This window comes from Vanacampus margaritifer, chromosome 10, assembly GCF_051991255.1.
Source record: "Vanacampus margaritifer isolate UIUO_Vmar chromosome 10, RoL_Vmar_1.0, whole genome shotgun sequence".
NCBI lineage: Eukaryota > Metazoa > Chordata > Actinopteri > Syngnathiformes > Syngnathidae > Vanacampus > Vanacampus margaritifer.
Window position 1 is genome coordinate 16,652,958 of NC_135441.1, and position 25,115 is coordinate 16,678,072.

A 25,115-nucleotide genomic window follows, 5' to 3' on the forward strand; every position below is an offset into this window, starting at 1 on the left:
CACCGTAAAAGTGCTAAGTAGTTCAATGCATGTTGCTTTAGTTGGTTACAAGTTACAACATATTATTTTTTCTGTCGTTTTATTTTTATTTTGGTGGTATTATCTGCTCGTTAACTTTTATTCCAACTTGAGTGCCAATGACAATAATGTTGAAATACTTGCCTTAAAGATTAACTTTTATTCCAACTTGAGTGCCAATGACAGTAATGTTGAAATACTTGTCTTAAAGAATTGTCGGCTAAAGTTTAGTACACCAGCAGCTTGAACCTGGGACAAATTAATTCACTTATCATTAAACACAATTTAAGTCTGAAAATTAAAACAGCCAACTAGCATTAGAGAATAGTTGTAAAGGTCTGGCTTTATCTGTAGTGTCCACATGTTACTTTTTTTTTTTTTTTTTTTTTACTATATAAGAGGTAAAATTGTTAAGAAAGATCTAACAAAAGTGCAGAGTCAAAAATTCTTCCTTTACAACAATATTCACTTTTGATTGACAGGCAGAGTGGAATAATGCAAGTTTATTATAGTGAAGCAGTGCTTTGCATCATACTGAAAGGTATTGTCATGTTTATTGAGCTACATATCACACAGACATTTTTGTCATTCTCTATCAAATTTTATTGGTACATAAATTGTGCAATATATTCATAACCAGAATATTTCCATCAGAAAACGTATGCAAAATCAATCATCTCTGAAAGGCCACCAAAATTCATCTGTATCATTCACTCACATCCACACTGACTCGGGTTCCATTCGCTTCGCGATCCATTACATTGTGCCATATTGTTTGTAATGGGCTTGCTGCAGCATTAGTAATTCAACAAGCTAGTCAAGTGCATAACATACCCACTCCGAAGGATCTGAATCAGCACAAAAATGAAATTGTGAAATTCATAAAGCTATATGTTGAGTTTAAGGCGTGATCCAATTACAGCGTCATCTGCATCGTCGTTATCAACCGACTAAAAAGAAGCCACTGAGATGGAAGATAAATGAGTTAAAACATTCGGAGATTTATATTAACTGTCTCATCTGCAGTGGGAGGGGCACTTAGAGGTGTTCCAGACATGTCAAATTGGAAGGTATCTCATCAGACGTGAATACGTGTGAGGGACATGTAAAAACTCTGAACATGGATAAATGGACAAAGGGGATTACTCATTAAAAATACTCTTAACATACTGAAAGACTAAAAATATTTGTCTTGAATGGGAGCTGTATCTCGGAATGTATCATGTGGAGCCTCCATGTACAGCTAATGAGGATATGTCCTCGGGTCATATCATCACATCAGAGGCCGACTTTTCAATTTAACACGGTTTTAACTACCATCAACTGTAATATTGGCCAGCTTCCTTATACAGTATATGCAGGAGAGGAGACCGTTTGCAGTCTTCTCATGAGGGTCATCGTTATAGATGCGATCTATTGTCAGAGGCTAGAGTTATGCCTTACGGGGGTGCACGTGCAAGGTTACACAATTATTCCAGTTTAGCTTGAGTGTATTCTCAGTGTGGACAATGTACCTACTGGTCAGAGAATTAAGTACGCCATACAAGAACTGTACAAATAAGATCTTCTAGTGAGACAATGTAGTGGTTATTAACTCATTTACTGCCATTGACGGTTATAAACGTCCAAAAATCATTTTAACTATTTCTATTAGTTGTAACTTTTTTCCCCCCTTCTTTTGTTGAGTATGAAAACCTAGACTTTTTTTTATTGTACATTTAGAACATGTATAAAATTTGTGATTAATCATTGAGTTAACTATTGAAGTCATGCGATTAATTCCGATTAAAAAATCTAAACATTTGACGCCCCTAATTTTCAACGATCTAGATTTTTTTTTTTATCGTAATTAATCACATGTTCACTAGTTAACTCACGATTAATCCCAAATTTTATATCCGTTCTAAATGTACAATAAAAATAGTTTCTAGGTTTCCATACTGTCGGTAACAAAAGTAGGGAGAAAAAAATGTTAAACTAATAGTTCAAATGAATTTTTGACGTATATAGCCATCAATGGCAGTGTACGAGTTAATTTAACTTCGAGTATTCTTTTCCATCAAAGTGATTAGCATGTGTTGTGCTTCTGTTTCAACATACACTAGTATGCCAGTAATACGGCAATTGAACAAGAGAATTATGTCAGAATGCAAAACTGAATATTGTCTTTGTAAAGTCAAAAATATTGATACAGCGCTTGTACCGGTTCTCAATAGATTGTGCGGTGCATGACAGTTGTATAGTAGTGAGCATGTGTGCCTCATATTCGGGGAGATCCAGGGTCAAATAATAACAGCTCCCACATATTCAAGACGCATGTTAAGCTAATTGGTTACTTTTCATTGTCCATGCCTTAAAGGGGAAGTAACCCCCCCCCCCCAAAAAAAAGACAATATGTTCTATGCAGCCCCACTAGTCAAAATATATGAGTTAAGCAGAAAAATCCAGCCATTTTTATCCATCTCAGCGGGCGGCCATTTTGCAACTTGCTGTCAACTGAAGATGACATCAATGTAGCAACCAATCACAGCGCAGCTTCACAAAACAAATGAGCTGTGATTGGCCATTGGATTAAAGCGGCTGGATTTTCCTTCATCATTTATTTTCCACAAATGTAATGTTAATCATGTTTGGACTAGTGAGGTCACATAAAATATATGATTGTCAAGAAATCTTTGCTAGCTTCAATTTGAGGGGAGGGGGGGGGGGGTGCTCTGCCAACATTGTTTGTACTGCCATGGATGAGTCATCAGGCCTGTTGCGCAACCTCCTGGACAACTTTTCCAAAGAGTAAATTTTGGAGCGCTGGCAAAAACGTTTTTGTACTGTGTTGAGCACCAGAAAAAAAAAATATATATATATCAAGACAAGTACTAAACATCCACATCATGGCAGCCCTACTTAAAATGAAATCATTTACCAGCAGAAGCCACCATATAGACAGAGTCTGTCTGCACAAATTGTCAATTTCACTTCGGAGTGTTGAAAAGGGAGGCACTATTAACACTAAAGTTTTTTTTAACAGTAACTAGCTGGAGAGTGGTTTGTTTTTAGCTGCAAACTGCTTGGATCTCGAGTATAGTCATAAGCCTGAGGCAGCGAGCGTGTACAAGTGTGCTTAACATAGTGAAAGAAGCTGAGACCACAGGAAGCAGAATTTTCCTCCATCGTCAGTTTTCTTCTATGAGGTTCAAGTCCAGTTCTGTGCAGTCTCGCTCAAACATCAAATGGGCCTCGGGCGTCGCAGTTCTTTTAATTGTATCGTCCTCCTCCTCCTCTTCCTCCTCACTTTCACTCAGTGGTCTGATGCTGGCTCGACCCAGAAACTCCACAGGAGACGGAGCAGAGTTCTGGGAATGCACCAGAGCCATGAGAGTGCCTGAACCAGAAATTAGAGCCTCGCCATTGCCAATCTGGAGAAAGAGGCAAAATTGATATCAGGGTGACATACTCGGCCATCATTAACTCATTCACTGCCATTGACGGCTATGGACGCCAAAAATTAATTTGAACTATTTCTATTAGCTGAAAGCCATGTCTAATATATATAACAATATTGCTTTGGCGCCATTTTGTGGCATATTTGGGCCAATGAAGGTGCTTGATTTAGTTAAGACACAGCCTTGTCTAATGGGGGGGGGTGCTTTGCTGCCATCGTGTGGCATCTGTAAGTAATTACAAAGCTATTTTGATTGGTGGTAATTACTTATGAGAATATTAACTCATTCACTGCCATTGACTGCTATAGACGTCAAAAATTCATTTGAACTATTTTTATTGGTTTAACATTTTTTCCCACTTTTGTTAACAAGAGTATGAAAACCTAGATTTTTTTATTGTACATTTAGAACAGATATAAAATGTGTGATTAATTGTGAGTTAACTAGTGAAGTCATGCGATTAATTATGATTACAATTTTTAATCGCCTGACGCCCTAAATTTGTAATAATGTTTTCTCTTTTCTTTTTTATGCATTGCCATTGACGGCTATAAACGTCAAAAATTAATTTAAACTATTTTTGTTAGTTTACCATTTTTTTCCCCCACTTTTGTTGACAAGAGTATGAAAACTTAAGATTTTTTTGAATTGTACATTTAGAACAGATATAGAATTTGTGGTTAATCGTGAGTTAACTAGTGAAGTCATGCGATTAGTTACAATTACAAATTTTAATCGCCTGTCACCCCAAATTTATTTTTTTAAATGAATTTATGGCAGTGAATGGAGTTTATTATTGTCTACTGAGCTCAGAATTAACTAATGAGATTCAAACTTGTATTAAATGGAAGTCAGCTCATACCTGCCTCCATAGTTCTTAAGCCGCTTCACTTAAACAAAGGCGAATGGTCCAATTAAACAGCCCCAAAGCATGATTCTACCCCCACAATTGAACTTTTCCCAACAAACATACCATTTAGAAGAAATGAAACTTTTTTTTTTTTTGCCGTTTCAAAATCATGCAAAACCACACGTGAACTCGCTAACGCGTGGGAAAATGCGTTATTGGTCCGATGAAAGTAGAACAACAGTAATCTTTTTTCTGACTCCCATTTCACATTAGTTTGAATGTGATTAGCAAATTCTGAACACAACAGAGGGGGTGTGCACAGTTGTGCAATCATATCATCTCAGTTCATTTTTATTTCTCCTCTCAAAAATATGTTGGTTTTTTTCTTCACTTTATTTGTACAGGTTATGAAGCACAACAGCAGAAACAGTTTGGAAATGATTTATCATTGTATCTTTTATATATATACTTGGCATTTGAAGGGGTGTGTAGACTTTTTATAGCCACTATGATTAGAGCTCCTCTACTATATCACATTTCATTGTTTGCTTACCTGCTAAATTATTTTTTTCTTTCTTTTTTAAGCTCTAATTTTTTTTTTACATGTTTTAAATACCATTGCATGTGTTTAATACACGAAACCAGTTAAAAACAAAACGCAACTGCAGTTCGCCACAGCACACGTCCAGACACAAGCAGACGTGTTGGTTACACCCCACCTCTTAAAAAATAAATAAAAAATAAAAAAATATATTGTTTTAACATGTTTTTTTTCCTGTACCCTCATGAGACTACCAAAGTGTGAGCCCAAAACTTGCTTCATTTTCAGCAAACCTTTTCCATTTTGCTTCATGAAGCGTTAAAGGGCTTATTTTAACTCATTCACCGCCATAAATTCATTAAAAAAAAAATACAAAAAAATTTGGGGTGATAAGCAATTTTTTTTTTTATTGTAATTGGTCACGACTTAACTAATGATTAATCACAAATTTTATATCTCTTCTAAATGTACAATAAAAAAATTCTAGGTTTTCATACTCTTGTTAACAAAAACTAAAATGAATTTTTGACGTTTATAGCCGTCAATGGCAGTGAATGAGTTAATTGTATGAACAACTTTCTACACTTGTTAGTCTGTTAATAATGTTTAAATAATACATCACTGCCTGCACAGGACCACATTCTATATCTTATATTTCTATAAAGAAATTCAATAGATGGTGTTCAACCTTTGATGTGAGCTTTTATTTTCACGCTTATGAAGTAGAATTATCAACACACTCCTAGAAACCACACCCAAAATTAATATATTAATATCCGTTTTTCTACATTCTACTAACAAAATCGGACTAATATTAGTAAGCGTTATTATATCGTTCCACAAGTTATGCATGAAAGGCGCTGAAACTACCCGAGGCGATGATACGGCATCGTCAAGAGCAAATAAGCTAACCTGTGTCATCTTGGTGAAGTCGAGCCCCGGCCTCGGGGCGGGTAACACATCTGGGTCGTGGCGCCTCTTCAAGCGAGGCTTGCGCATGTCGCACGGCTGCGAGTGGCATCGCGGCAGCGCTCGGTGCAGGTGGCGCCGAGAGCAGGATGGCGTGCTGCAGGCTGACGTCGGGGAAGGAGACAAAGCCGGGCACTCGCCGGCGGAGCGGCCGTAAGGCGGAGCGGGAACGTGGGCCGGCTGAGGGTGCTGGGACAACACAGACGTGTTCAGAACTTGCAGAGGCGACAGGGAGTAGCGGCGGCGGTGTAGCACAGAGCGACCGGCTAAGGGCGTCGGGGACGAGGACGGGGTGGCGAATGACGACGAGCAGGCCGTTTTGGGCGAGTCGCACGGGTCCCACGGAAAGCTCCACGACAGCAGAGAGTCGGAAGATAACGCTAAGCTAAAGAAAGTCGGGCTCGAGGAGGAATGTAGCGAGGACGACTTATAGAAGGTCCTGGGGCCGCAAAGAGGCAAGGAGCTGGCGACTGAGCCCAGATGAGACGTTTGGCTGGCGCGTTTGACCGCAGTCCACACTTTGGATGCGCTGGGATGCCACGTGGACCGGCACTGGGACAGGTCCTCCGGGACCGACAGCGAGCGACAGTGGCGTTTTGGAGGCGGCGGTGGAGGGGAGCTCTGGAACGCCGTCACAGAAACCTCAGTCCCATGGCGAGGTTTTGCCGCTTGGTATGGCCGCGTGGAATCCAGTCCACATGTTGCATCCGGGTTTTTCTCTGGAAATACCAAGAGAAAATGTGACACGTGTCGTCAACGCCGCACAAATATTATTTGGGTGAACTTGCCTTGCGTTGGTTTGCACGCACTCCAGGAAGTAGTCGGGCTGGAGCCTAAAGCGGGGAGTGTCTGGAAACACAAGTCATTTGAATGCCAAAACAAGTCCACAAAGCAATACAAGGTTGTGTTGGCAAGACGGCAATAGTATGACATCATACCATACCAGCTCCTGTGATTCATTCAACAACAAACATAAACAACTTGTGCACACTGAGGGCGGGTATTTCACTGCATTTCATTGATTGAGTGAGGAGAAAAACGTACTAATGTACTAAACCCATTTTTATATTCAGCAGAGTAATGGACAGAGCTGGAGTAGTTTGAATTTGGGGATGGGAATCTTTGAATGTCTCAGGATTCGATTCAGATTTTTGGGTCTGCGATTCGATTGAGGATCGATTTTCGGTTAAGAACGCTTTTTGTGTCAAAATGATTTCATTGACAATGATTTTTGCTTCAATCTATAGATGTGCAAGGGAATTGTAATGAGCAACTCCAGTCTGACTCGCTAATACTAACTTTTATCACTCAAAAGAACGGCTCCACACTGCAAAAAAAACCCAACTTTTATTGGAATAACGTGATTGTGACTTTTTCCTTCTACTCACTAATGTGGCTACAACTTAACAGTGTATCAGACCGCGTGGAACCACACTGCCCCTAAGTGGCCAAATCAGGTACAACATGAACAGCGCTCCAGATAAAGGCACACACAGACAAAGGCAAGACAGTATAAATAATTTAAATAAAAATCTATTTTGGGACATTTAAAATCGATTCTGAATCGTACTAAATGAGATTTTTTTTTTTTGGCACACCCCTAGTTTGAATGCAGCTCAACTGCACGTGGATGACATAATGTTGTTGTTTGCAGCGCAACCCAATTGAGAGTGAATCAACATGCCAGTCAGTGTTGGTTGCTGTCAACAGCTACAAAACTCAATGAAGAACAAAACATGAACTGATTATTATGCCCAACCCTACAGCACTACCTCTAAACGGGAAAGGCAACTTTGATTGACTCTTTTTTTATTCCTTGTAATCTATCTACAATATGTTGAAAAAGGCAATGAATGGTGTTTATTTTGTACTTGTAATTATTTTTTATTTCATTTTTAAAGGGGGGGGGGGGGTGATGTTCTATGTTACCGGTTCAGTCATTGTTGTCCAAAGTAAAAATATATGTTTAAATGTCCCATTTTGATTATACACAGAAGATAATTAATCTTCTTTCATGAAGGACTACAGAAATCAGTGAACAATTACTGTTGATATACTGAAATCAGAAGATCTGGACAATTTTAAATGAAAAAAATGGCTTCCAACCCATTACTCAATTACTAAAATAGCTATCAATTAATTTGATAATCCATTTTTTTTGACAGCTTTAATTATAAGTGATCATTTTAAAATGCTCGCATTGTGATGTTTTTTCCTACCTTGCTAAAAAATTGTTAATAAATAGGATGTGAACTGATTAACATGGTCTACATTCATATTTGACGTTTACATACCACATTCACGTTGAAAGCCTTGTGATAAGGTTCTTCCAAACTTTGCTTTCGGAGCTGCTCTGTGATGAGTGTCACCATAATGGTACCGCTGATCCAGGAAGAGACATTTGTCAGACACCTGGCATGATTGATGCCGTGTGCCCTCCACACCTCATTTGGTTACACTGGTTATTACCATCTTCATTTCACCTGAAGGGAGATGAGAAACATCATTACTCTGGAGCATACACAGTTTTCAAGAGGCAATGTTAACTCATTCACTGCCATTGACGGCTAGCGACGTCATAAATTCATTTGAACTATTTCTATTAGTTTAACATTTTTCCCCCCACTTTTGTTAACAAGAGTATGAAAACCTAGATTATTTTTTGAACGTTAAGAGCAGATATAAAATTTGTGATTAATCGTGAGTTCACGAGTGAAGTCATGTGATTAATTACGATTTTTTTTTTTTTAAAGCCTAACGCCCATAATTTTTAAAAATCTTTTCTTTAAGAAAAATAAATAAAATATTTTTTATCCTTTTTTTTTTTTTTTTAAGAAACGATTATTAAAAATTAGGGGCGTCAGGCGAATACATTTTTTAATCGTAATTAATCGCATGACTTCACAATTAATCACACATTTTATATCTGTTCTAATACAATAAAAACATTCTAGGTTTTCATACACTTGTTAACAAAAGTGGGGAAAATATTAAACTAATAGAAATAGTTCAAATAAATTTTTGACGTCTATAGCCGTCAATGGCAGTGAATGAGTTAATTTACCACCAGTTGAACATATTGCATTTTTTGAGTATATTCCAATCTTGACAGTGTGATAAGTTGGATAAAACTTATGAATCTCCAATAAGTGTCTAATGCACTCATGAAAGCCAAAAGTAGAAGTTCACGTTCACAAAAGCCGAGAGCACACATGGACACGAGGAGACCCAGAACAAAGAAACACTTCACATTCCATCATGGTCACTTAGTATGTGAGAACTGAAAACCCTTATGACTCGCACAAACATCGCAAACCATAGTCAGAGCAATGAACATGCAGACCAAGTCCCAAGTGGAAAGCTTTTTTTTTTGGAGGGGGGGGGGGGGGTGAAAATGTGGCAGTCAAAGTTAGTTGGGTCAGCCTAAACAGATAACAGCAGTTGTGACTTGTGGAGAAACCCGAAGGGGGAGGGAGAGACGAAAAAGGGAGCGAATGGGGGAAGTGTGGGGAAAATGAATGGGGATCGGGGTTGGAAGCATGCCATAGAATCTTAACAAGAGGTACAAAGGAATGATGACAAAGTATACAGCATTTGTAATACAAAGGCAAATAAAAAACACTTGGATGCGTCTACATAAAAATAATGCCATGTGTTTTCATTTAATAAGACATTTGTCTGTATATTAACGTTAATAAGATCAAATAATTATCAAATCTGCAAACCTCTTTAAAAAATTTTTTTTTACCATGCCTTATAACCAATAACTGTATTACAACCCAAACCATAATTGGGATTAAAACACAATATGTATCTTATGGGTTTGACAGCAGCCAGTAAATATGACAGCAAAAGTGATTAAAATTGTATTTGTTCTAGAAAGTACGCATTATGTTCCAAGTCCAGGTTAAAACTGCTGACAATATGCAACTGGTTGAATATGGTCTGACTCAATACTTAGTGTTGGCAGTCAGATGTGGCCTCGAGGGCCTTCCTCCAGAGGGTAAACGTGGTGCTACATGTCAAAAAAAAAAAAAAAGCAAGCCTTTTCACCAGGACCTATGCAGACTAGACACTCACAAATATGAATAGACAGTAACTATCCGAACTAGTTTTACAAATAAATTGAAGTGCATCTAAAATAAAATAAAAAATATGGTACATCATGAATCTACAATGAATTGATTTAATAACGCGAATGACAGCACAGAAGAGTTCATTTCTCCAACTTACGTTTTGCGTAGTTTTCTGCATCCTTTTTTTTAGTCTTAATTGACATTAAACATTCCTGCATCCTTTTTTTTAGGGTCTTAATTGGCATTAAACATTCAATCAAGACAGGGCAAATAATCGTCACTGTCAAAATACAACTTCTTTGCATTGAAAAAAAAATCAAGACAGTCTATTGAGCAAAGTTAGCTCAGCAGCACGATGCAGCTCGTGCAACACAACTTAGCAGTCGCCTCTGCTAGCCAGCTAGTAGAATCACAAGCGTCCCTACTATTGACTTTACATCATATTCTGATCATTTATGTCGACTACTAGCTTGACATTGCACACAAATGCTGCTGTTATATTTGAGACAATATGACATGACGGAATAAGCACGTCCGGGCAGATACGGTCGCGTTGGCTAGCTTTACGCAGCTTATTTGCAAGCTAGCGTGCTACAGCTGTCTTGATGTATTACCTTCGTTCGGTGGTTCCTTAGCAACCGAAGCTGCACACAGTGCACGGGATGAGAAGAGCGAGGCGGAGTACTTATATAGCCTCTGGGCGATACCATTAAGAGGGGTAAACGCTGCTTCAAATGTCACCATTAGAGAACAACGCAAACACTATTCCTATTGTAAACAATGTTCATAAACAGGATAATATTTGTATTTATAAATCTATTTGCTGGAGTTCTGTTCGTAGCCTCACAATAAACATTTACGCTGTACATATACAAATTTTAAATGGACTAATCCATAAAGGGCCACGGCAGAAACGAAGGCGGAAATGTCGAAACTGCGTCGACAGATTATATATATATAAATAGAATTTCAACAAACAACCTAATATAATTCTGATACATGTGTTTTTGCGCAGATATCTACAGTGACGTACATTTATAATGCAAGGAAAGCTGACTAATTTACCTCGTGTCTACTAGAGAGACATAAGTTCACCTCAAGACTTGGACTAACTGAACCGTTCGGCTTTTCTTACACAGAATTATAATACTCTGACCTGTAAAATATGGCTTCAGAACTACTCAGAAAAGAGGAAACTCTGGCAAAGAGGAGTCGATTGATCGGGTAACTATACTCTTAAAAACAACATTCGACTGCTTACGTGTACTGTAAACTATACTATGTGGTAGTTTATAGTCTCACAAGCGTCATGTGATAACTGTTCCATATTTTTTCGATTGCAGGCAATCGTGCAGACTTTTTTATTCAGACGATCCTGTCAAAATTGTAAGGGCAAGGGGCCAATATCTTTTTGATGAGAACGTCAAGCGGTATCTGGACTGCATCAGCAATGTTCATCATGGTAAAATATTTTATGCGGTGTAATGTTTTTAAAACTGCATGCCATGCTTGTGCCACCTAGTGGCAACGATGACTCAAACACACGGCTTTGCACTATTAGTGGGCCATTGCCACCCCAGTGTTACAAAGGCTGCAGCAGAACAAATGGATCTTCTGAACACCAACACGAGATTCCTGCACGACAATTTAGTCTTGTACGCAGACCGCCTGGCTGCCACCTTGCCCGAGAGACTGTCTGTCTTCTATTTTGTCAACTCTGGGTAGGTAACACTAAAGAAAAAGGGATATCAGTTTTTGGGGGGAACTTTCAAGATCATCCCAAACGGCACTGTACCTTTATGGGTGATCTTTTTGCACAATTTGCTTTTTCCTCAGAACAGCAAAATGATGTACCTTTCTGTAACTCAGGGTTCGAACCAAACCCTGAATCGCATGATTAACTCCCACTCTAACTGAACTAGTAAATTTTAGATTGAACTTCCGCTCCTTGCTAAGAGCAGATTGTGCAAAAGGTGCTGAAACGTTCAAACAGGTGCATGTACATTTGACCCCAAAGCTCAACGTGTTCTTGTGACAGCTCCGAGGCCAATGATCTTGCACTACGCTTGGCTCAGCAATACACTCAACACGAGGATGTCATCGTGCTTGACCAGTGAGGATTTCCCTACAACAAATCACATTCATTTCTTCACTGTGACTCATCAGCGTCAAATCTCCTTTTAGTGCATACCACGGTCATTTAGTGTCCCTCATCGACATTAGTCCATACAAGTTCCGGAAATTGAATGGACAAAAAGAATGGGTTCACGTGGTGTGTAAAATATTTGGTTACTCAAAATGCTCAAATGTGTTTTTGTGTTGTTAAATACTGTAATGTGTTTCACTGTGTCAGGCACCCTTACCAGACACTTACAGAGGTATGTACAAAGAGGATGAGCCAAATCCAGGTCAAGCTTATGCAGATACAGTGAAGGACTTAATAGAGGAGGTGCACAAGAAAGGTCGCAAGGTGATGTAAGAAAAAGGAAAACAAGTCACCTGGTGGCATGCAACAAAGTAACACACTTTTGCCCATTTTCCACAGATATCGGCCTTCTTTGCCGAATCAATGCCAAGTGTGGGAGGACAAATCATTCTGCCACAGGGATACTCGGCCAAAGTTGCAGAGTAAGTTTTGTTTTCTTGATGTACAGTATGTCATTAGCACAAGATTGCACTTTTGTTTTCCACAGATACGTGCACTCAGCAGGCGGGGTGTTTGTGGCGGATGAGGTGCAGACCGGCTTCGGACGTGTGGGTAGTCACTTTTGGGCTTTTCAGTTGCAAGGAGCAGAATTTTGTCCCGACATAGTGACCATGGGCAAGCCAATGGGGAACGGGCATCCAATTGCGTGCGTGGCAACTACAGCAGAAATAGCTCAAGCTTTCACCGGCAATGGAGTCGAGTACTTTAATACGGTAACTATAAATTAATAGCATTCGATACATTAGATGTCTAGGCAAAATTTCTAATTTCATGCCGTTGTGAATTTTACACAAATATGGAATTGCCCCCCCCTCCCAGTTTGGAGGGAACCCCGTGTCCTGTGCAATTGGTTTAGCCGTCCTTGATGTGATAGACAAAGAGGACCTGCGAGGGAATGCCAAAAGGGTCGGAGCACATCTGAAAGATTTGTTCACCAAGCTGAAAAGCCGACATCAAATTATTGGAGATGTTAGGTAACGGACAAGAACGGTTATTGTTAGCTAAACCATATTTATGGTTGGCTAATGTCATTTTCTCAAAACCTGGTGTAAAAAGCATTTAACGGTAGCAGTGCTGTATTACAGGGGCGAAGGACTTTTTGTGGGAGTTGAGCTGGTAGAAGACAGAGAACTGAGGACACCTGCCACCAAATCCGCCGCACAGGTGGCGAAAAGGTATAACTGCAAGATACAGCATACACAAACCAGGGCTAGTCACAAGCTATTTATATAAACGTAGGGAGTTGGATTCTCAAGAAAACCATAGCAAATGTCATAGCCGAGCTATTTTTGTTTATGTATTTACCCAAACGTACCTTTAGTTGCTCCATTTAAAAATAAAAACGGGTGGTCAATTGGTTTTCATTGACCAATTTTCTGCTTTCATTCAGGCTCAAAGTGGAGGATCGAATCTGTGTGAGTACCGATGGGCCCTGGGAAAGCGTCTTGAAGTTTAAACCGCCCATGTGCTTCAATATGGAGAATGCTGAGCTGGTGGTGCGGTGCATTGATCGCATACTCACAGGTTCATATCGGCAAAACGAACATTGAACTTAACTGAACTACACCCTCAACAAAAAATTGTACTTTGCCATTTCCTAGACATGGAAGCCAATGTGAAGCTGGAAAAGGAAGACATCTAGGTTTGTTGATCCTGTAGAAAATGTTTTAATTTAAATCAGACATTGTCAGACTGTCACATTCATTAAGTTCAGAGGTAGAGATGATCTATCATCTGACAGATATAGCACGCTCAATCATTTCACACATTGCTATTGTCTGATGCTCTACAGGGTGTACAAGTTTCCATAAATAGGGATATTTGTAATGTATTGTCATATTCAAGTATCCATAGGTATACAAACCTTAAATATGTGCAGCATATTGTAATTTTTGTTTCCGATACCCAAGATATTAAGTACTAACCCTTTGTATGTTTATTTTGTTTCATGTATCATCTGTATACAAACCCCTATGTATGGAAACTTATGGCCCAACCTGCATTTAGGAAATTTCAAATCAGAGGCAACTTAGTGTGGTTACACTACTGTTATCCTGCACTCTTAAGTAAACATTCATTTTTGTGCCAATAGGTACTATGCACCATTTTGCAAGACGGAAAGGAGTGGATTCAATCCATCTGGAGTACATACCTAAAGACAGTTCTACAATCTTTACTGCTCTGATATGTAACCTGTGCATTTTTTTTTAAGTGAACATGTGTTCTTTTCAATAAATTTGCAATACCGTGTCAAAATACTCTTCCTAAAATCAATACACATGTTAAAGATTAGCACTTACCAGACCACACACACTATGTTCGTTCAAGTATCGCAGTTCCACATCTAGTGGGTTGAATATTAACACTGCAGGTGGCGAAGCCCTCTCCCGCAGCTTCCCAAAGAGGCATCCGCCGCGATGATTACTCCGGGTATATCGAGCAAGCCATTTAACAGTACAAGACATTTAACATTAACTTTACAAATAATAACAAATAGATCCATTTGTAATATAAACCAAAAGTTTATTTCTACCAATTTGCCCAAGACACTAGAGGAATGAGTATCCAGTGAGAGAGAGGGGGTACCCTCTTACATTTAACAGGCTTGCGTTGAGTTGTATTACACTAGTAAAGCCACTTAAAATTGCAGACACGATCGGGGAAGATCTCCATAAAACCAAAAAAAAAAAAGAAACAAAAGAACACAAAAAACAAAAAATGCTGGTTGTCTTACTCTACTAGGCCATCTGCAAATTCTTTTAACATGCTTACAAATTTACCCTTTGATTGGTTTCAATCCCTTGTATTTGTCTCACCCCCACATCCGAAGCCATGCAAACTTGCATCCAACAGTCAGCACGGGAGTACACAACTAAAGATCTAGAAACACTGAGAGAAAAAAAAAAAAGAAAAGAAAAAACTAAATTGTTTTATTTGTGAGCTTTAAAAGCTCTTGCTCCGGTTTGTAAATCCAGTAGACATGTAAAAATACAACCATAACAATAACATTAGATTCAAAAAGGTACCAAAAAGTACAGTAAAAATAACACTTCCATCACTGGAAATGTAAATGGACACAAAACAATATAAAATAAAAAGTGGAAAAGTGACATTTGCTTCCCCAATTCCTCACTTGATCTGTACAAATGGAGCATGAGTCCAAATTTCTGCCAACTCCAAAGGAAAAGCCAGAGCCCATGTTCGCTGTGGTCAGACCATGGATCTCTTTTCTTATTTACGTTAGACCTTAAGAGAAAAACACGTTGCTTAACGTTACTGAGAATAAACCAAACGTGGAAAGCAGTTACAGAAAGACAAACAGGTGCATGAATGAGTTAAACGAGTCAGTGAATGAACAAAGACTTTTCGGGGGTGAACAAAACCGGAAGCAATTACACCAAGGTGAAACGTCCTATTCTCAACCACCACCAGCTCAACCCTTATCGATCAAGTAGTGTTTGTAGGGATGCATCTTAAGATGATAGGTGGAATGGATCCAGACCCCATCAAACAATCTACACTAGACCCCACCACAATGTTGGAATGGAATTTGAATAGATGGAGGTCTTTGGGGGGGAATCAAGAAGGCACCAATGGTAAGAGGAGCTATAGTCTCATACTACCACGGATGATGCAAAAATGCATACCTGCACTACGTGTGATCAGTATGGCTTGTAGCTACTCGGGTGGCCACGTCTTGGAGTTTTCCCATAGCTTGTATTGCCCTGGTCTGGAGGACAAGAGAAAAAGGGACTTGAGTTCTGTACAACATGGAGGACCAAGAAAATAAGCTTCTCCCATTCGCGCTTTCCGTCGGGGGCGCTTATCGCTTACTGTAATCGTAGCCACCCCCATAGCCGTAATAACCAGCAGAGTAGTCATAGCCTCCATAGCCGCCATATCCTCCATAGTTTTGCTGTCCGTAGCCTCCATAGTTCTGGTTGTAACCACCTTGGCCCCAGTTGTTATAGTAACCGCCTTGATTCCAGTTCTGGCCCTGGCCTAGAAAAACAAAAATGTAGCCATGGTTCCAACTCTTCTACATAAAAGCACAGACCTGCAAATAATCCTTTCCTGGACAAGCGCTTACCTCCACGGCCCCTTCCACGCGCACCGCCGTATCCCCCACGAGCGCCATACTGCTGCTGCTGGTACACCTCTTTGGGTTGGGCAATTTTAATTTCACACTGCAACACAACACACAACCATCGGTAAATCAAAGGCAGCGCTATTAGACTTGAAAGAAGAAAAAAAAGATATTTGCGCACCTTGCTCCCACCAACTGTGTGATACTTTTTCTCCATGACTTTTTTGACATGCGTCTCATCTTGAAAGGTGATGAATACAAAACCCCTCCTCTTTTCACTCTTTGGATCTTGGGGAAGCTCAATTGTCTCAATCTATTTTTTAAAAAAAAAAAATGCAAAAAATTAGGACTTTTGAATTTCATCAGCTAATTCTATTTGTGTGGCAATATCAATTTAAGCTCCTACCTCTCCATATGCTTTGAAGTAGTCCTCAATAACCTCCTTTGCTGTGTCTGGGTTAAGCCCCCCTACAAAGATTTTCTTGACTGGATCTTTCTTCATGGCCATAGCTTTCTTGGGGTCAATCTGTCGCCCATCCAGCCTGTGTTCTTTCTGGTCAAGAACCTAAATTTTTTTTAAATAAAAAGTCAGAACACGTTGCATGCATCAAGTGTGCAAACAAATTCCACCTCGTTGTGATCACCACCACTGACCTTATCTACGCTGGCTGCATCTTTGAAAAGAATGAAACCAAATCCTCGGGACCTGCCCGTTTGCTGGTCAATTTTGATGGTGCAGTCTGACACCTCGCCAAACTTGGAGAAGTAATCTTTAAGATCCTTCTTGGTTGTGTCCCAGCTAAGGCCACCAACAAACATTTTCCTAAATGCAAGAGAAAAATTGGGTCATTTGATGCAGGCGCCCCCCGCTAGGGTTACTTTGACGCTCAGTGTGGCTTGGGGGGATGGTAATAGTAAGCATACACTGTTGGAGAACATCCGTTTACACAAGTACATGGTTGGTTTTAATTAGCTAATGAGTGTAAAGGTGATATAATCATGGAGGATCTCGTATGCAATTCTGCTAAAACATTTCGTGATGGATTAGCCTCACGCACTGCGCCCATCCCCCACTCACACTGCACATGGCGCCAACAAAGGCCGGTTGAACAAAGAAACACGGCAACGGACCTAAGTGACCAAATAAATCAATTCAAGATTATATTTTAATACTCACCCTGCATCTTCTTCGCCTTTACTTGCGTCGATTTGACCACCCTCCGAGCCGCCGTTCTGGGAATCGTCGGCCCCAGCGATCGCTTCGGCCGGGCCGGCTTCGAAGTCATCGACTTCGTGGCCGTTTTCGGATGTCTCCATGTACTGTTGCTCGATTTCAGCCATGTTGTGATAATACACCTTAACACACATAAGGCAAAAAAAAAAAAATCGTTGACGTACGCCGAGCGGGTTTCATAATTTGGCATGCAAACTAGTAGCCATTTGCTAATGCACACGCATTTCCCACCATTTTGACCGGCACGGTTTTCCTTCAACTTAACGGTCAGTTACAGTGCCATTTGTTTGCACGGCATAATTACTACCACGTTTACCGCATTTATGAAAAAACATTAGGCAGAACATCTGTTTCAAGAATATAAAACATAATCGAATGTTCTATTCATATTAACAGTTACGTAACGCGCAGTTAGGCCGCACAAGACGCATCGCGGGGCCTAGCAATTATCGTATTTTCACATTAACTACTAACATTGCCGCAATAGTAAAACGTAATGCTTTCGAAAAATCTACTTACTTGTTCGGTGGAAATTGTCAAAATTTAAAGTAAACTACGCAGATCCGCTAAATATGAAGCCTGAGTACTCTCTAAGATGGATTCTCCCACACGACGACGACTCGTGGTTGGTTTTTCTAGAACCGGTGGGGAAGGGGGGGACAGCTTGCAGATGGAGACGTAACCCGATTGGCCAATCATTGCTGCCAATCACAAGACTGGCCAATCATTGCTGCCAATCACAAGACTGGCCAATCAAGTACGCGGTGACTTCTTTTCATAACTATCACGCAAAATGACACAAACATTGTATATATTATATGTGGATGCGGGATTCTGTTCAGTCTATTCTGACCACGGTCCTCACGTCTGGACAATAATCGCATGGTACTTGTTACTGACTTATCATGTCCCAAACTAAAATTGTGTTTGTCATCAGCCCGCCCATGAATGAGACGGCAACTCCAAGATGGCTGCTCCTCCTAGCAACAGGAAGTGAAAGCCGGAGTGGTTTCATGTTTTCTTTGCATCTGTGGCAACTACATCTGTCGGCGACATTTTGAGTATCGTCCACTCGGCCATATTAGAAGAAGCGCACTCACGGATGTCTTACTTTTCGAGCTGAACCTGTACACTAGATAACACATGCTCACTTCTACGAAAGGCTAACATCTCCATAGCAAACCCGGGTACACCAGCATCGTTTTTACACCAAATAATATTTTAAAACATACCTTCGAAAGTGCTCTATAGATCGGGAAACGTGCGTTGCACGTGTAGCGTAGACGCTAGTTCGTGTGCGTTGAAATCGTATCAGTACAAGCAAGCACTGTGAACGTCTTTACGCAACAACCTCTTTCATGTCTGTGACGTAATGAGAAACGTTTTTAAAAGACTAAATGATTTCTCTCCAAGAGGCAAATTTTGAATAGAAATGTCACTTTGAGGACATACAGAAGAAAACGTGACTTTAACTGTATCAATATTGCGTCCATTACAAAATAAATTAAGTCATTTTCTAAATTATTTACAAAATATATTATACAAGCTTTTTAATCTTCAAATTTGTGGTAGTGAGAATAAGCGGTTCAGAAAATGAATGGATGGATGTCACGAGCAATTTTAACATCTTTACACATCTACTAATGTGATAACTATTTTTCCTTGTAACTAAACTACGTACCATATTAATAAAAAAATAAAAAGTTTAAGACACTGGAAGATAGACATCTTGATGATTTCATTTCAGTGATCTTTTGCATACTGAACTGTTTTATACGAACCCCACTCCATTGTGTAATTTATTTCACTCTACAAATCCCTCGCCCTGTGAAATGTATAGCCTACATCTGTAAAGGTGGTCTCACATTTAAGACCTTTTATAGCTTTGCTATTGGTTGACATATGTAAATGTGTTGTTTTAACAAAGTATTAAAACGAGGGGGGGGGGGCTAGACAAGAATATGAATGTTGTTTGCATTTTCAAGGGAAGTTTACCGCTGCAACCCCCCCCCCCCCGCCCTCCTTTAGTAGTGTGCTAAGTTCACATCACAGGTTCATTTTGATCCTTCAATTTCAAAATGGTGGGATACTCTGAAATTTTGAAATACTTAACACATATAACTGGAATCACATTACGTGATTGATTTTGCCTGTTTTTATAAAATAAACTATTCAATCACGTGCACTGGAAGCACTGTTGTCAATGTTATTAAATATTCATATTTTATTGCATCATTATACTATTCTTCACTCTTTTCCCTGATGTCATTCTGCTCCTTCCACCACAGCTCCATCACATATTTGAGGTTTGTTTGGGTTGTTTTTGATGAGCCACTCAGCAAGCCAAACCTATTGAAAGGGTAATAGGGGGTACATGTAAACAATTAAATCCAGTAGTGATGAATACATGTGGGTGACTTTACTTACACAAGGGTTGAGTGGTTTGTGCTTGCAGAGCTCAGTGAGTCCTTGTAGCAAAGTTTGGTTGACATATCGACTCAGGTATTCTTCTGTTTCCTCTCTTGTGGGAACAGTTAGAGCTACACACACGCAAAAGAGTATTTCAGAGTCGCTTTTTGCATTTAATGCAAACAACTGCACGCAAGTGTGGATATGTTTCTTACTGTTTGGGAACATAAATTTGATCTCTCGCTCTGCCACATGAAATGACTCGCTGCCATGGAGAGCGTTCTCCAGCTCAGATGTGGCATATTTGGCTCGAAGGCTGGGGGAACAATTTGCAAATCTTTTAAAATAATGTCAATAACTTGTATAATTCAAATAAAAAACGTGTTACTTTTTTAAATGTAATTTTAAATGGTGGCTGGGCAAGTCGGAGTACTAGTAGCACCTTCATACCTTTCATGTTCTCCCCGTGCTTGCGTGGTTTTTGTTTATCTCAGAGTAAGCTACTTTCTAACCCAACATTCCAAAAACATCAATATATATTGTAAGTTTAGCTTAATTTATATTGTACATATTTGTGAATTCTAATAATAGAGCACCATAAAAAAAAAACGAGTCCCATCCAAGTGAAAAATATATTTCATAAAATTAAAAATAGCATAATGCATTGTTATTTCCCCCTTTGTCATTCTAGGAAATTGAATCAAATATCTAGTCATGTTTTTACATCAGAGAGAAAACGTTTAATAGGGTGTAAGAACAAATACTTTCTACTGGATAAGTCTGTTCTAACAACAGCCATCTTTTGTACCTCATGCCCGAGGTACAAACCCGCCAAAACAAAACAATTAGCCAGTTTCAAATAGAACACACCTTTCTGGATGAGTTTCTGCTGCCTTAATAGGTCCAATGAGGGCCTTCCAATGGGCTATTGCGTCGTCCCGAGCCAGAGTCAAAGCAATGATTGGACCAGAGCTCATGTACGCTGTCAATTTGGGAAAGGTTAGTTTTCCATGATGTTCCGTGTAGAAGTCACTGCATTGTTCTGGACTTAGTTGAAGTTTTCTCCTCTGCCAGGGATGAATGATTGGGCATGTCAGTGAATGTTTATAGAAAGTTTAACCAACTAACTTTTGACTGAGTGATCTATGCAATAACACTTGAAATTCACCCTTAAGGTGAGGACACATTTTCCTCTTCATGTGTATGTTAGCCACCATCACTATAAGGCTCCATAGGTTTTTTTTTTTTTTTTTTTTAAATTATTATTATTTTTAATTTGAAGGTACAACCATGTGACTTCTTGCAACCAATCGAAAAGAACGATAATTAAAAATAACAAGTCCATCCCTTTTATTTGTTTTTATTTAAAAAATTGTAACTGCTTATCTATCTCCATTAGGGTGATGAGTGAGCAGCAGCCTATTCCAGTTGAATTTTGGGCTATAAAGACTTTTCAGTTAATGAAAATATCTTTTGGGATTTTCACATTTTTAACTGACAGTGAAGAAGACCGATTTATTAGAGTTTTCTTACACAAGACGCCCCCTTCTGGTAATACAAAGACATGCATGTCAATTTTTGACTAGACCAACCTGTAAAATTGTGAAGCCCGACGTCAGAATGATATCCTCTATCTCTTCACTTTTGTGAATGGCATTCGGTTTAATGATCGCCAAAGTTCTTTCTACATAAATACGAGGGAATTGAAATTCTTCCGCCGTACCCGTTTCTTCCATGTTCTAAATGTTTTTTTTTTAAATTTATTTATATTTTTTAAATATTCTTCTTGTCTTCAATTTTATTTTTGCATTCTGATAGCAGTATGAACGCCTTAACAGTTTGCAAATAGGGATAAAGGTACTTTATGACATCACGCGGTAGTTGGACTGGTAGCGGATTTGATGACGTCAGAATATGAACATGACGAGATTACTTTAATGAATCACACAACGCACTGTGCCATGGTTAAAGATAATTGCCACTTCTCCATTTCACGATTGTTTTCACGATTGTTTTGAAGAACAGATAAGTATTTCAATTACTTCATAAAGATTCTGTGGATAAACTCAATTTTCTGCGATTTTAGAAACTCAAAAATGGAGTTCTGGATGGTGGCTGGTGTTTAGGATCTTAGAAATGCATGCAAATTAAGTAATTTGATGAAAGAATGCACTGCACTTTATTGGATATAGCTTCAACTGAATTTGCCCCAAACATAAGCCCCACCTTAAAAGTATTAGAACAGTAGATGCCACCTTTTTTTTTAAATTAGTGCTGCTGACTGAAAACATTTAGGTTCACAAGATGAAGGAAAACACAACATCTTATATTTCAATTTTGCTTGCTAGATTTTTTATTTGAGCCCATCTATTTTCATAATACTGCCCCACTAATTATAATAAATAGCATTGTATTTCTATGCTCAGTTTCAGAATTGGGATATTGCCCGTAGCTACTACATTTATACTAGTTTGGAATTTAAAAACATGACACCAGTGAGCTTTTTTTTTGGTTTAAAACAAAATGAATGCATAAACATAAACAAACCATGAGGAATGACCTGAAAAAGAACCAAACACTTTGTACATTAAAAACAAATGATAGCCATCAAAAGAAAAACCTTGAAACAACTATTGGTGACATTAGCAACAACTTCCAGAGGGCATGAGTGAAGCTCATACTCATAAACATAAACGTACAGATGCTATGCTAGCAGAACACACATTAAGGATAAGAATAGGGTAGCCAGGCTAGAATTGGTCAAAACGTACAAAGGCTCAACATGTGAAATAAAGATTAACCTCAACTCATAAAAGTAGTTGAGAAGATCACATGCATGGTCAGAAAGGCCACAAAATACAATTTTATTGATAGATTTCCAGAATTTCATTTTATAAACAATTCTTATTTTTCACTTTTTTTTCCCAAAAGTGATTCAATAATAGTCACACGCACATTTACAGTCCTACTGTTTTGTCAACAATGCTATAACTCAATGATAATCACAACATTGATTTTTAACAGGTTAACCATATTCATTGACAAAAACAAGCAAGCATAGATCGTTTTATTATGGTGGATGTTCACCAACATTTTCTAAAGGTGTCAGAACAAGACCTGAAAAAATTATTCATTTTAAGAAGCAGTTTGAGATCTCACATATTTTGGGCAGGCTGGGCTGCCAAAGCTGCTATACCTTGATTTCTAGTAAATTACTTTAGATCTACTGCTATACATAAAAACACTGTCTAGACATACACACATTTTGAGTTACTGTATAAACAATAGAACTACAAATCATACAGTTGGAAAAACGTTAAATATCTCATCTAAAGGAGCAATTCATAAAGTAATACTTTAAAAAAATGTCACTACTCTAAAAAGTATTTCTTTCAGGATTTCAGTGTTCAACTTTCTCTATGACAGTCCAAAATGTTAAAATATTACTTGAAACCTTGCCTGTACGGTTAGTAAAGTTATATGTGGTCGGCCAATAGTTTGACAAGGAACAAATTAATTCAGCTGACAGTACATGAATACCCATTGTTGTGAAATTTGAACAACTTCTTGGTCACTAGTTCAACTTTGAAGTATCTGCTGTATTATCCTTTTTCATCCGTCATTTTGCTTCTTGTACAAAAGCTTCGTTACATATTTGAGGCCCATTTGGATTGTTTTTGATGAGCCAGTCAGCAAGCCAAACCTATTGAAAGACACAATGTTAAGGTTTTAGGGACCTGGGGTTATTATTCGGAACTGGTGTTTAATGAATCTGCCTGTCTTGAATATTAAAATAAAAATGAATTACTTACACAGGGGTTCAGTGGTTTGTTTTTGCAGAGCTCAGTGAGTCCTTGTAGAAGTGTTTCTTTCACATATCGACCCAGGTATTCTTCAGTTTCTTCTTTTGTGGGAAAGGCCTCGATCAGAGCTGCATATGGACACAATTATAGGCTGTGCAAATGTTGCATGTCAAACCAAACAATTGTGTGTGTGTGTAAGCATCTTACTGTTGGGGAACATAAATTTGATCTCTCGGGCAGCAGCCTGAAATGACTCGCTGCCATGTAGCGCGTTCTGCAGATCAGACGTACCATATTTTGTTCGAAGGCTATGAGAAAAATCAAAATTCACATTCACAGGAAGATCGACACTCACTAGAGACTGGTGGACTGAATTACAGTTAAAAAAATATTAATAACATTTAAGGAAACAAATACAAATCGATCCCTTTTGTTTTTAGGCCCATATTTCATCAGCTGAATGTGAACTTTCTAATCCAAAATGGAGCACTTCTCCTTTGCCAAGCAAGTTGTGGAGAAAAATAGGTCTTTGTGTACATTTAAAAGGTTAGCATAGTATGGCTAGCAAAAACAAACCAAAAATTATGTTCAATGGGTATTGAAATGTACTGCTTCATGGAGCTCACCATTCTATTTGAGTTTTTGTGATCTTAGCAGGTCCAATAATTGATTTCCAGTGGGCTACCGCATTGTCTCGGGCCAGAGTCAAGGCAATGGTTGGACCAGAGCTCATATAGGCAGTCAAGCTGGGAAAGTTGAGTTTTCCATAATGTTCTGCATAGAAATCACTGCACTGTTCTGGTGTCATCTGCACATTTCTTTTCTGCATGCCAGAGATAAATTGTTAAGACAAATCTTGCAATGTGCACGCAATTGTTGACATTGCTTTCAACATTGAACATACCTGCAAAATAGAAAAGCCGTTTCTCAGAATGATGTCCTCAATCTCTTCACTTTTATGAATTGCATCTGGCTTAATGAGCGCCAAAGTTCTTTCCACACGAATACGAGGAAACAAAGCAGGGTCCATGTTACACCAAATGACGAATAAGCGCCCGTTCAACCTTTTTGGTAGGGAGCCCCGTTCATGACGTTGCTAGGATACGGTAAACATTGTACCGCAAGCCCCTCAGGACAAAACAAACGAGCACTCAACCCTGCGGGCCACCACGTTTGAGTTTCACTAATACTTTTAAATTACATTTACATAAACGACTCTTATTTGGTTAGCAGACAATTGTGTGTTCATATAACCTGAGCCGTACGGTTCTATTGCAAAGGAGACAACACTGCCATCTAGAGGACAATAGCGAACACCAAACACTCAAGAGTCAAGACAACTCGACAGTGAGACAATTAATTTTATAGTACATCACAATACCAGAAAAAAATGCTTATCCATCAAAACCTTAAATGGAGCTATAACGATCGGACAATATTGGTTAAATTCCGAACTGCTGTTTATAACCGGCATTTTGGTAC

The 25,115-nt window shown here is 38.9% G+C and overlaps 5 protein-coding genes across 7 annotated transcripts; 1 reads left to right on the forward strand and 4 right to left on the reverse strand.

The window, feature by feature from the left end:
- Window positions 1-506: 506 nt before the first annotated feature.
- LOC144058743 (protein FAM53C-like) lies at window positions 507-10,585 on the reverse strand. Its single transcript, XM_077577231.1, has 5 exons — window positions 10,509-10,585; window positions 8,113-8,301; window positions 6,607-6,667; window positions 5,762-6,537; window positions 507-3,431 (listed from the first exon to the last, which is right to left on the reverse strand). Exons 2-5 carry the CDS (start codon window positions 8,188-8,190, stop codon window positions 3,189-3,191), a joined length of 1,158 nt encoding a protein of 385 aa, XP_077433357.1. The 5' UTR covers window positions 8,191-8,301; window positions 10,509-10,585; the 3' UTR covers window positions 507-3,188.
- Window positions 10,586-10,800: 215 nt separating this feature from the next.
- Window positions 10,801-14,414, forward strand: phykpl (5-phosphohydroxy-L-lysine phospho-lyase). Its single transcript, XM_077577230.1, has 13 exons — window positions 10,801-11,118; window positions 11,238-11,356; window positions 11,456-11,615; window positions 11,933-12,007; window positions 12,079-12,166; window positions 12,248-12,364; window positions 12,440-12,522; window positions 12,588-12,813; window positions 12,920-13,074; window positions 13,186-13,275; window positions 13,491-13,624; window positions 13,702-13,742; window positions 14,193-14,414. The coding sequence occupies exons 1-12, from the start codon at window positions 11,060-11,062 to the stop codon at window positions 13,740-13,742; spliced, it is 1,347 nt and encodes a 448-aa protein (XP_077433356.1). The 5' UTR covers window positions 10,801-11,059; the 3' UTR covers window positions 14,193-14,414.
- Window positions 14,415-14,598: 184 nt separating this feature from the next.
- On the reverse strand, window positions 14,599-18,815 carry LOC144058744 (heterogeneous nuclear ribonucleoprotein A/B-like). 3 transcript variants are annotated; one of them, XM_077577235.1, is made up of 9 exons: window positions 17,941-18,106; window positions 17,365-17,543; window positions 16,842-17,010; window positions 16,594-16,752; window positions 16,369-16,500; window positions 16,191-16,287; window positions 15,935-16,102; window positions 15,748-15,830; window positions 14,599-15,346 (listed from the first exon to the last, which is right to left on the reverse strand). In XM_077577235.1, exons 2-8 carry the CDS (start codon window positions 17,526-17,528, stop codon window positions 15,763-15,765), a joined length of 957 nt encoding a protein of 318 aa, XP_077433361.1. In that variant the 5' UTR covers window positions 17,529-17,543; window positions 17,941-18,106; the 3' UTR covers window positions 14,599-15,346; window positions 15,748-15,762. The 3 variants fall into 3 exon arrangements, with proteins under 3 accessions (XP_077433361.1, XP_077433360.1, XP_077433359.1); XM_077577234.1 differs by lacking the exon at window positions 17,941-18,106 and adding an exon at window positions 18,654-18,815 and having other exon boundaries at window positions 16,191-16,500; XM_077577233.1 differs by having other exon boundaries at window positions 16,191-16,500.
- An 803-nt stretch (window positions 18,816-19,618) lies between these two features.
- LOC144059215 (nucleoside diphosphate kinase homolog 5-like) lies at window positions 19,619-21,664 on the reverse strand. Its single transcript, XM_077578153.1, has 5 exons — window positions 21,423-21,664; window positions 20,701-20,897; window positions 20,046-20,146; window positions 19,849-19,961; window positions 19,619-19,770 (listed from the first exon to the last, which is right to left on the reverse strand). The coding sequence occupies exons 1-5, from the start codon at window positions 21,564-21,566 to the stop codon at window positions 19,687-19,689; spliced, it is 639 nt and encodes a 212-aa protein (XP_077434279.1). The 5' UTR covers window positions 21,567-21,664; the 3' UTR covers window positions 19,619-19,686.
- A 455-nt stretch (window positions 21,665-22,119) lies between these two features.
- Window positions 22,120-25,048, reverse strand: LOC144058981 (nucleoside diphosphate kinase homolog 5-like). The gene is made up of 5 exons (XM_077577714.1): window positions 24,538-25,048; window positions 24,260-24,456; window positions 23,841-23,941; window positions 23,643-23,761; window positions 22,120-23,533 (listed from the first exon to the last, which is right to left on the reverse strand). The coding sequence occupies exons 1-5, from the start codon at window positions 24,661-24,663 to the stop codon at window positions 23,450-23,452; spliced, it is 627 nt and encodes a 208-aa protein (XP_077433840.1). The 5' UTR covers window positions 24,664-25,048; the 3' UTR covers window positions 22,120-23,449.
- Window positions 25,049-25,115: the final 67 nt, after the last annotated feature.

What these genes read in the sequence shown, in the direction of transcription:
- LOC144058743 (XM_077577231.1), bottom strand. Translation starts at nt 8,190, where the DNA reads ATGGTGACACTCATCACAGAGCAGCTCCGAAAGCAAAGTTTGGAAGAA. An exon ending in TGCGTGCAAACCAACGCAAG is followed by an intron (nt 6,538 to 6,606) that starts GCAAGTTCACCC and finishes TGGTATTTCCAG; the next exon opens with AGAAAAACCCGGATGCAACA. An exon ending in ACTTCACCAAGATGACACAG is followed by an intron (nt 3,432 to 5,761) that starts GTTAGCTTATTT and finishes CTCTTTCTCCAG; the next exon opens with ATTGGCAATGGCGAGGCTCT.
- phykpl (XM_077577230.1), top strand. Translation starts at nt 11,060, where the DNA reads ATGGCTTCAGAACTACTCAGAAAAGAGGAAACTCTGGCAAAGAGGAGT. An exon ending in AAAAAGAATGGGTTCACGTG is followed by an intron (nt 12,167 to 12,247) that starts GTGTGTAAAATA and finishes TCACTGTGTCAG; the next exon opens with GCACCCTTACCAGACACTTA. An exon ending in GAGTCGAGTACTTTAATACG is followed by an intron (nt 12,814 to 12,919) that starts GTAACTATAAAT and finishes CCCCCCTCCCAG; the next exon opens with TTTGGAGGGAACCCCGTGTC.
- LOC144058744 (XM_077577234.1), bottom strand. Translation starts at nt 17,528, where the DNA reads ATGGCTGAAATCGAGCAACAGTACATGGAGACATCCGAAAACGGCCAC. An exon ending in AAAGGCGAAGAAGATGCAGG is followed by an intron (nt 17,011 to 17,364) that starts GTGAGTATTAAA and finishes TCTTGCATTTAG; the next exon opens with GAAAATGTTTGTTGGTGGCC. An exon ending in ATGCAGCCAGCGTAGATAAG is followed by an intron (nt 16,753 to 16,841) that starts GTCAGTGGTGGT and finishes AAAAAAATTTAG; the next exon opens with GTTCTTGACCAGAAAGAACA.
- LOC144059215 (XM_077578153.1), bottom strand. Translation starts at nt 21,566, where the DNA reads ATGGAAGAAACGGGTACGGCGGAAGAATTTCAATTCCCTCGTATTTAT. An exon ending in GCAGAAACTCATCCAGAAAG is followed by an intron (nt 20,147 to 20,700) that starts GTGTGTTCTATT and finishes TTGTTCCCCCAG; the next exon opens with CCTTCGAGCCAAATATGCCA. An exon ending in CAAATTTATGTTCCCAAACA is followed by an intron (nt 19,962 to 20,045) that starts GTAAGAAACATA and finishes GCGTGTGTGTAG; the next exon opens with CTCTAACTGTTCCCACAAGA.
- LOC144058981 (XM_077577714.1), bottom strand. Translation starts at nt 24,663, where the DNA reads ATGGACCCTGCTTTGTTTCCTCGTATTCGTGTGGAAAGAACTTTGGCG. An exon ending in ACGGCTTTTCTATTTTGCAG is followed by an intron (nt 24,457 to 24,537) that starts GTATGTTCAATG and finishes TCTGGCATGCAG; the next exon opens with AAAAGAAATGTGCAGATGAC. An exon ending in ACAAAAACTCAAATAGAATG is followed by an intron (nt 23,942 to 24,259) that starts GTGAGCTCCATG and finishes TTTTTCTCATAG; the next exon opens with CCTTCGAACAAAATATGGTA.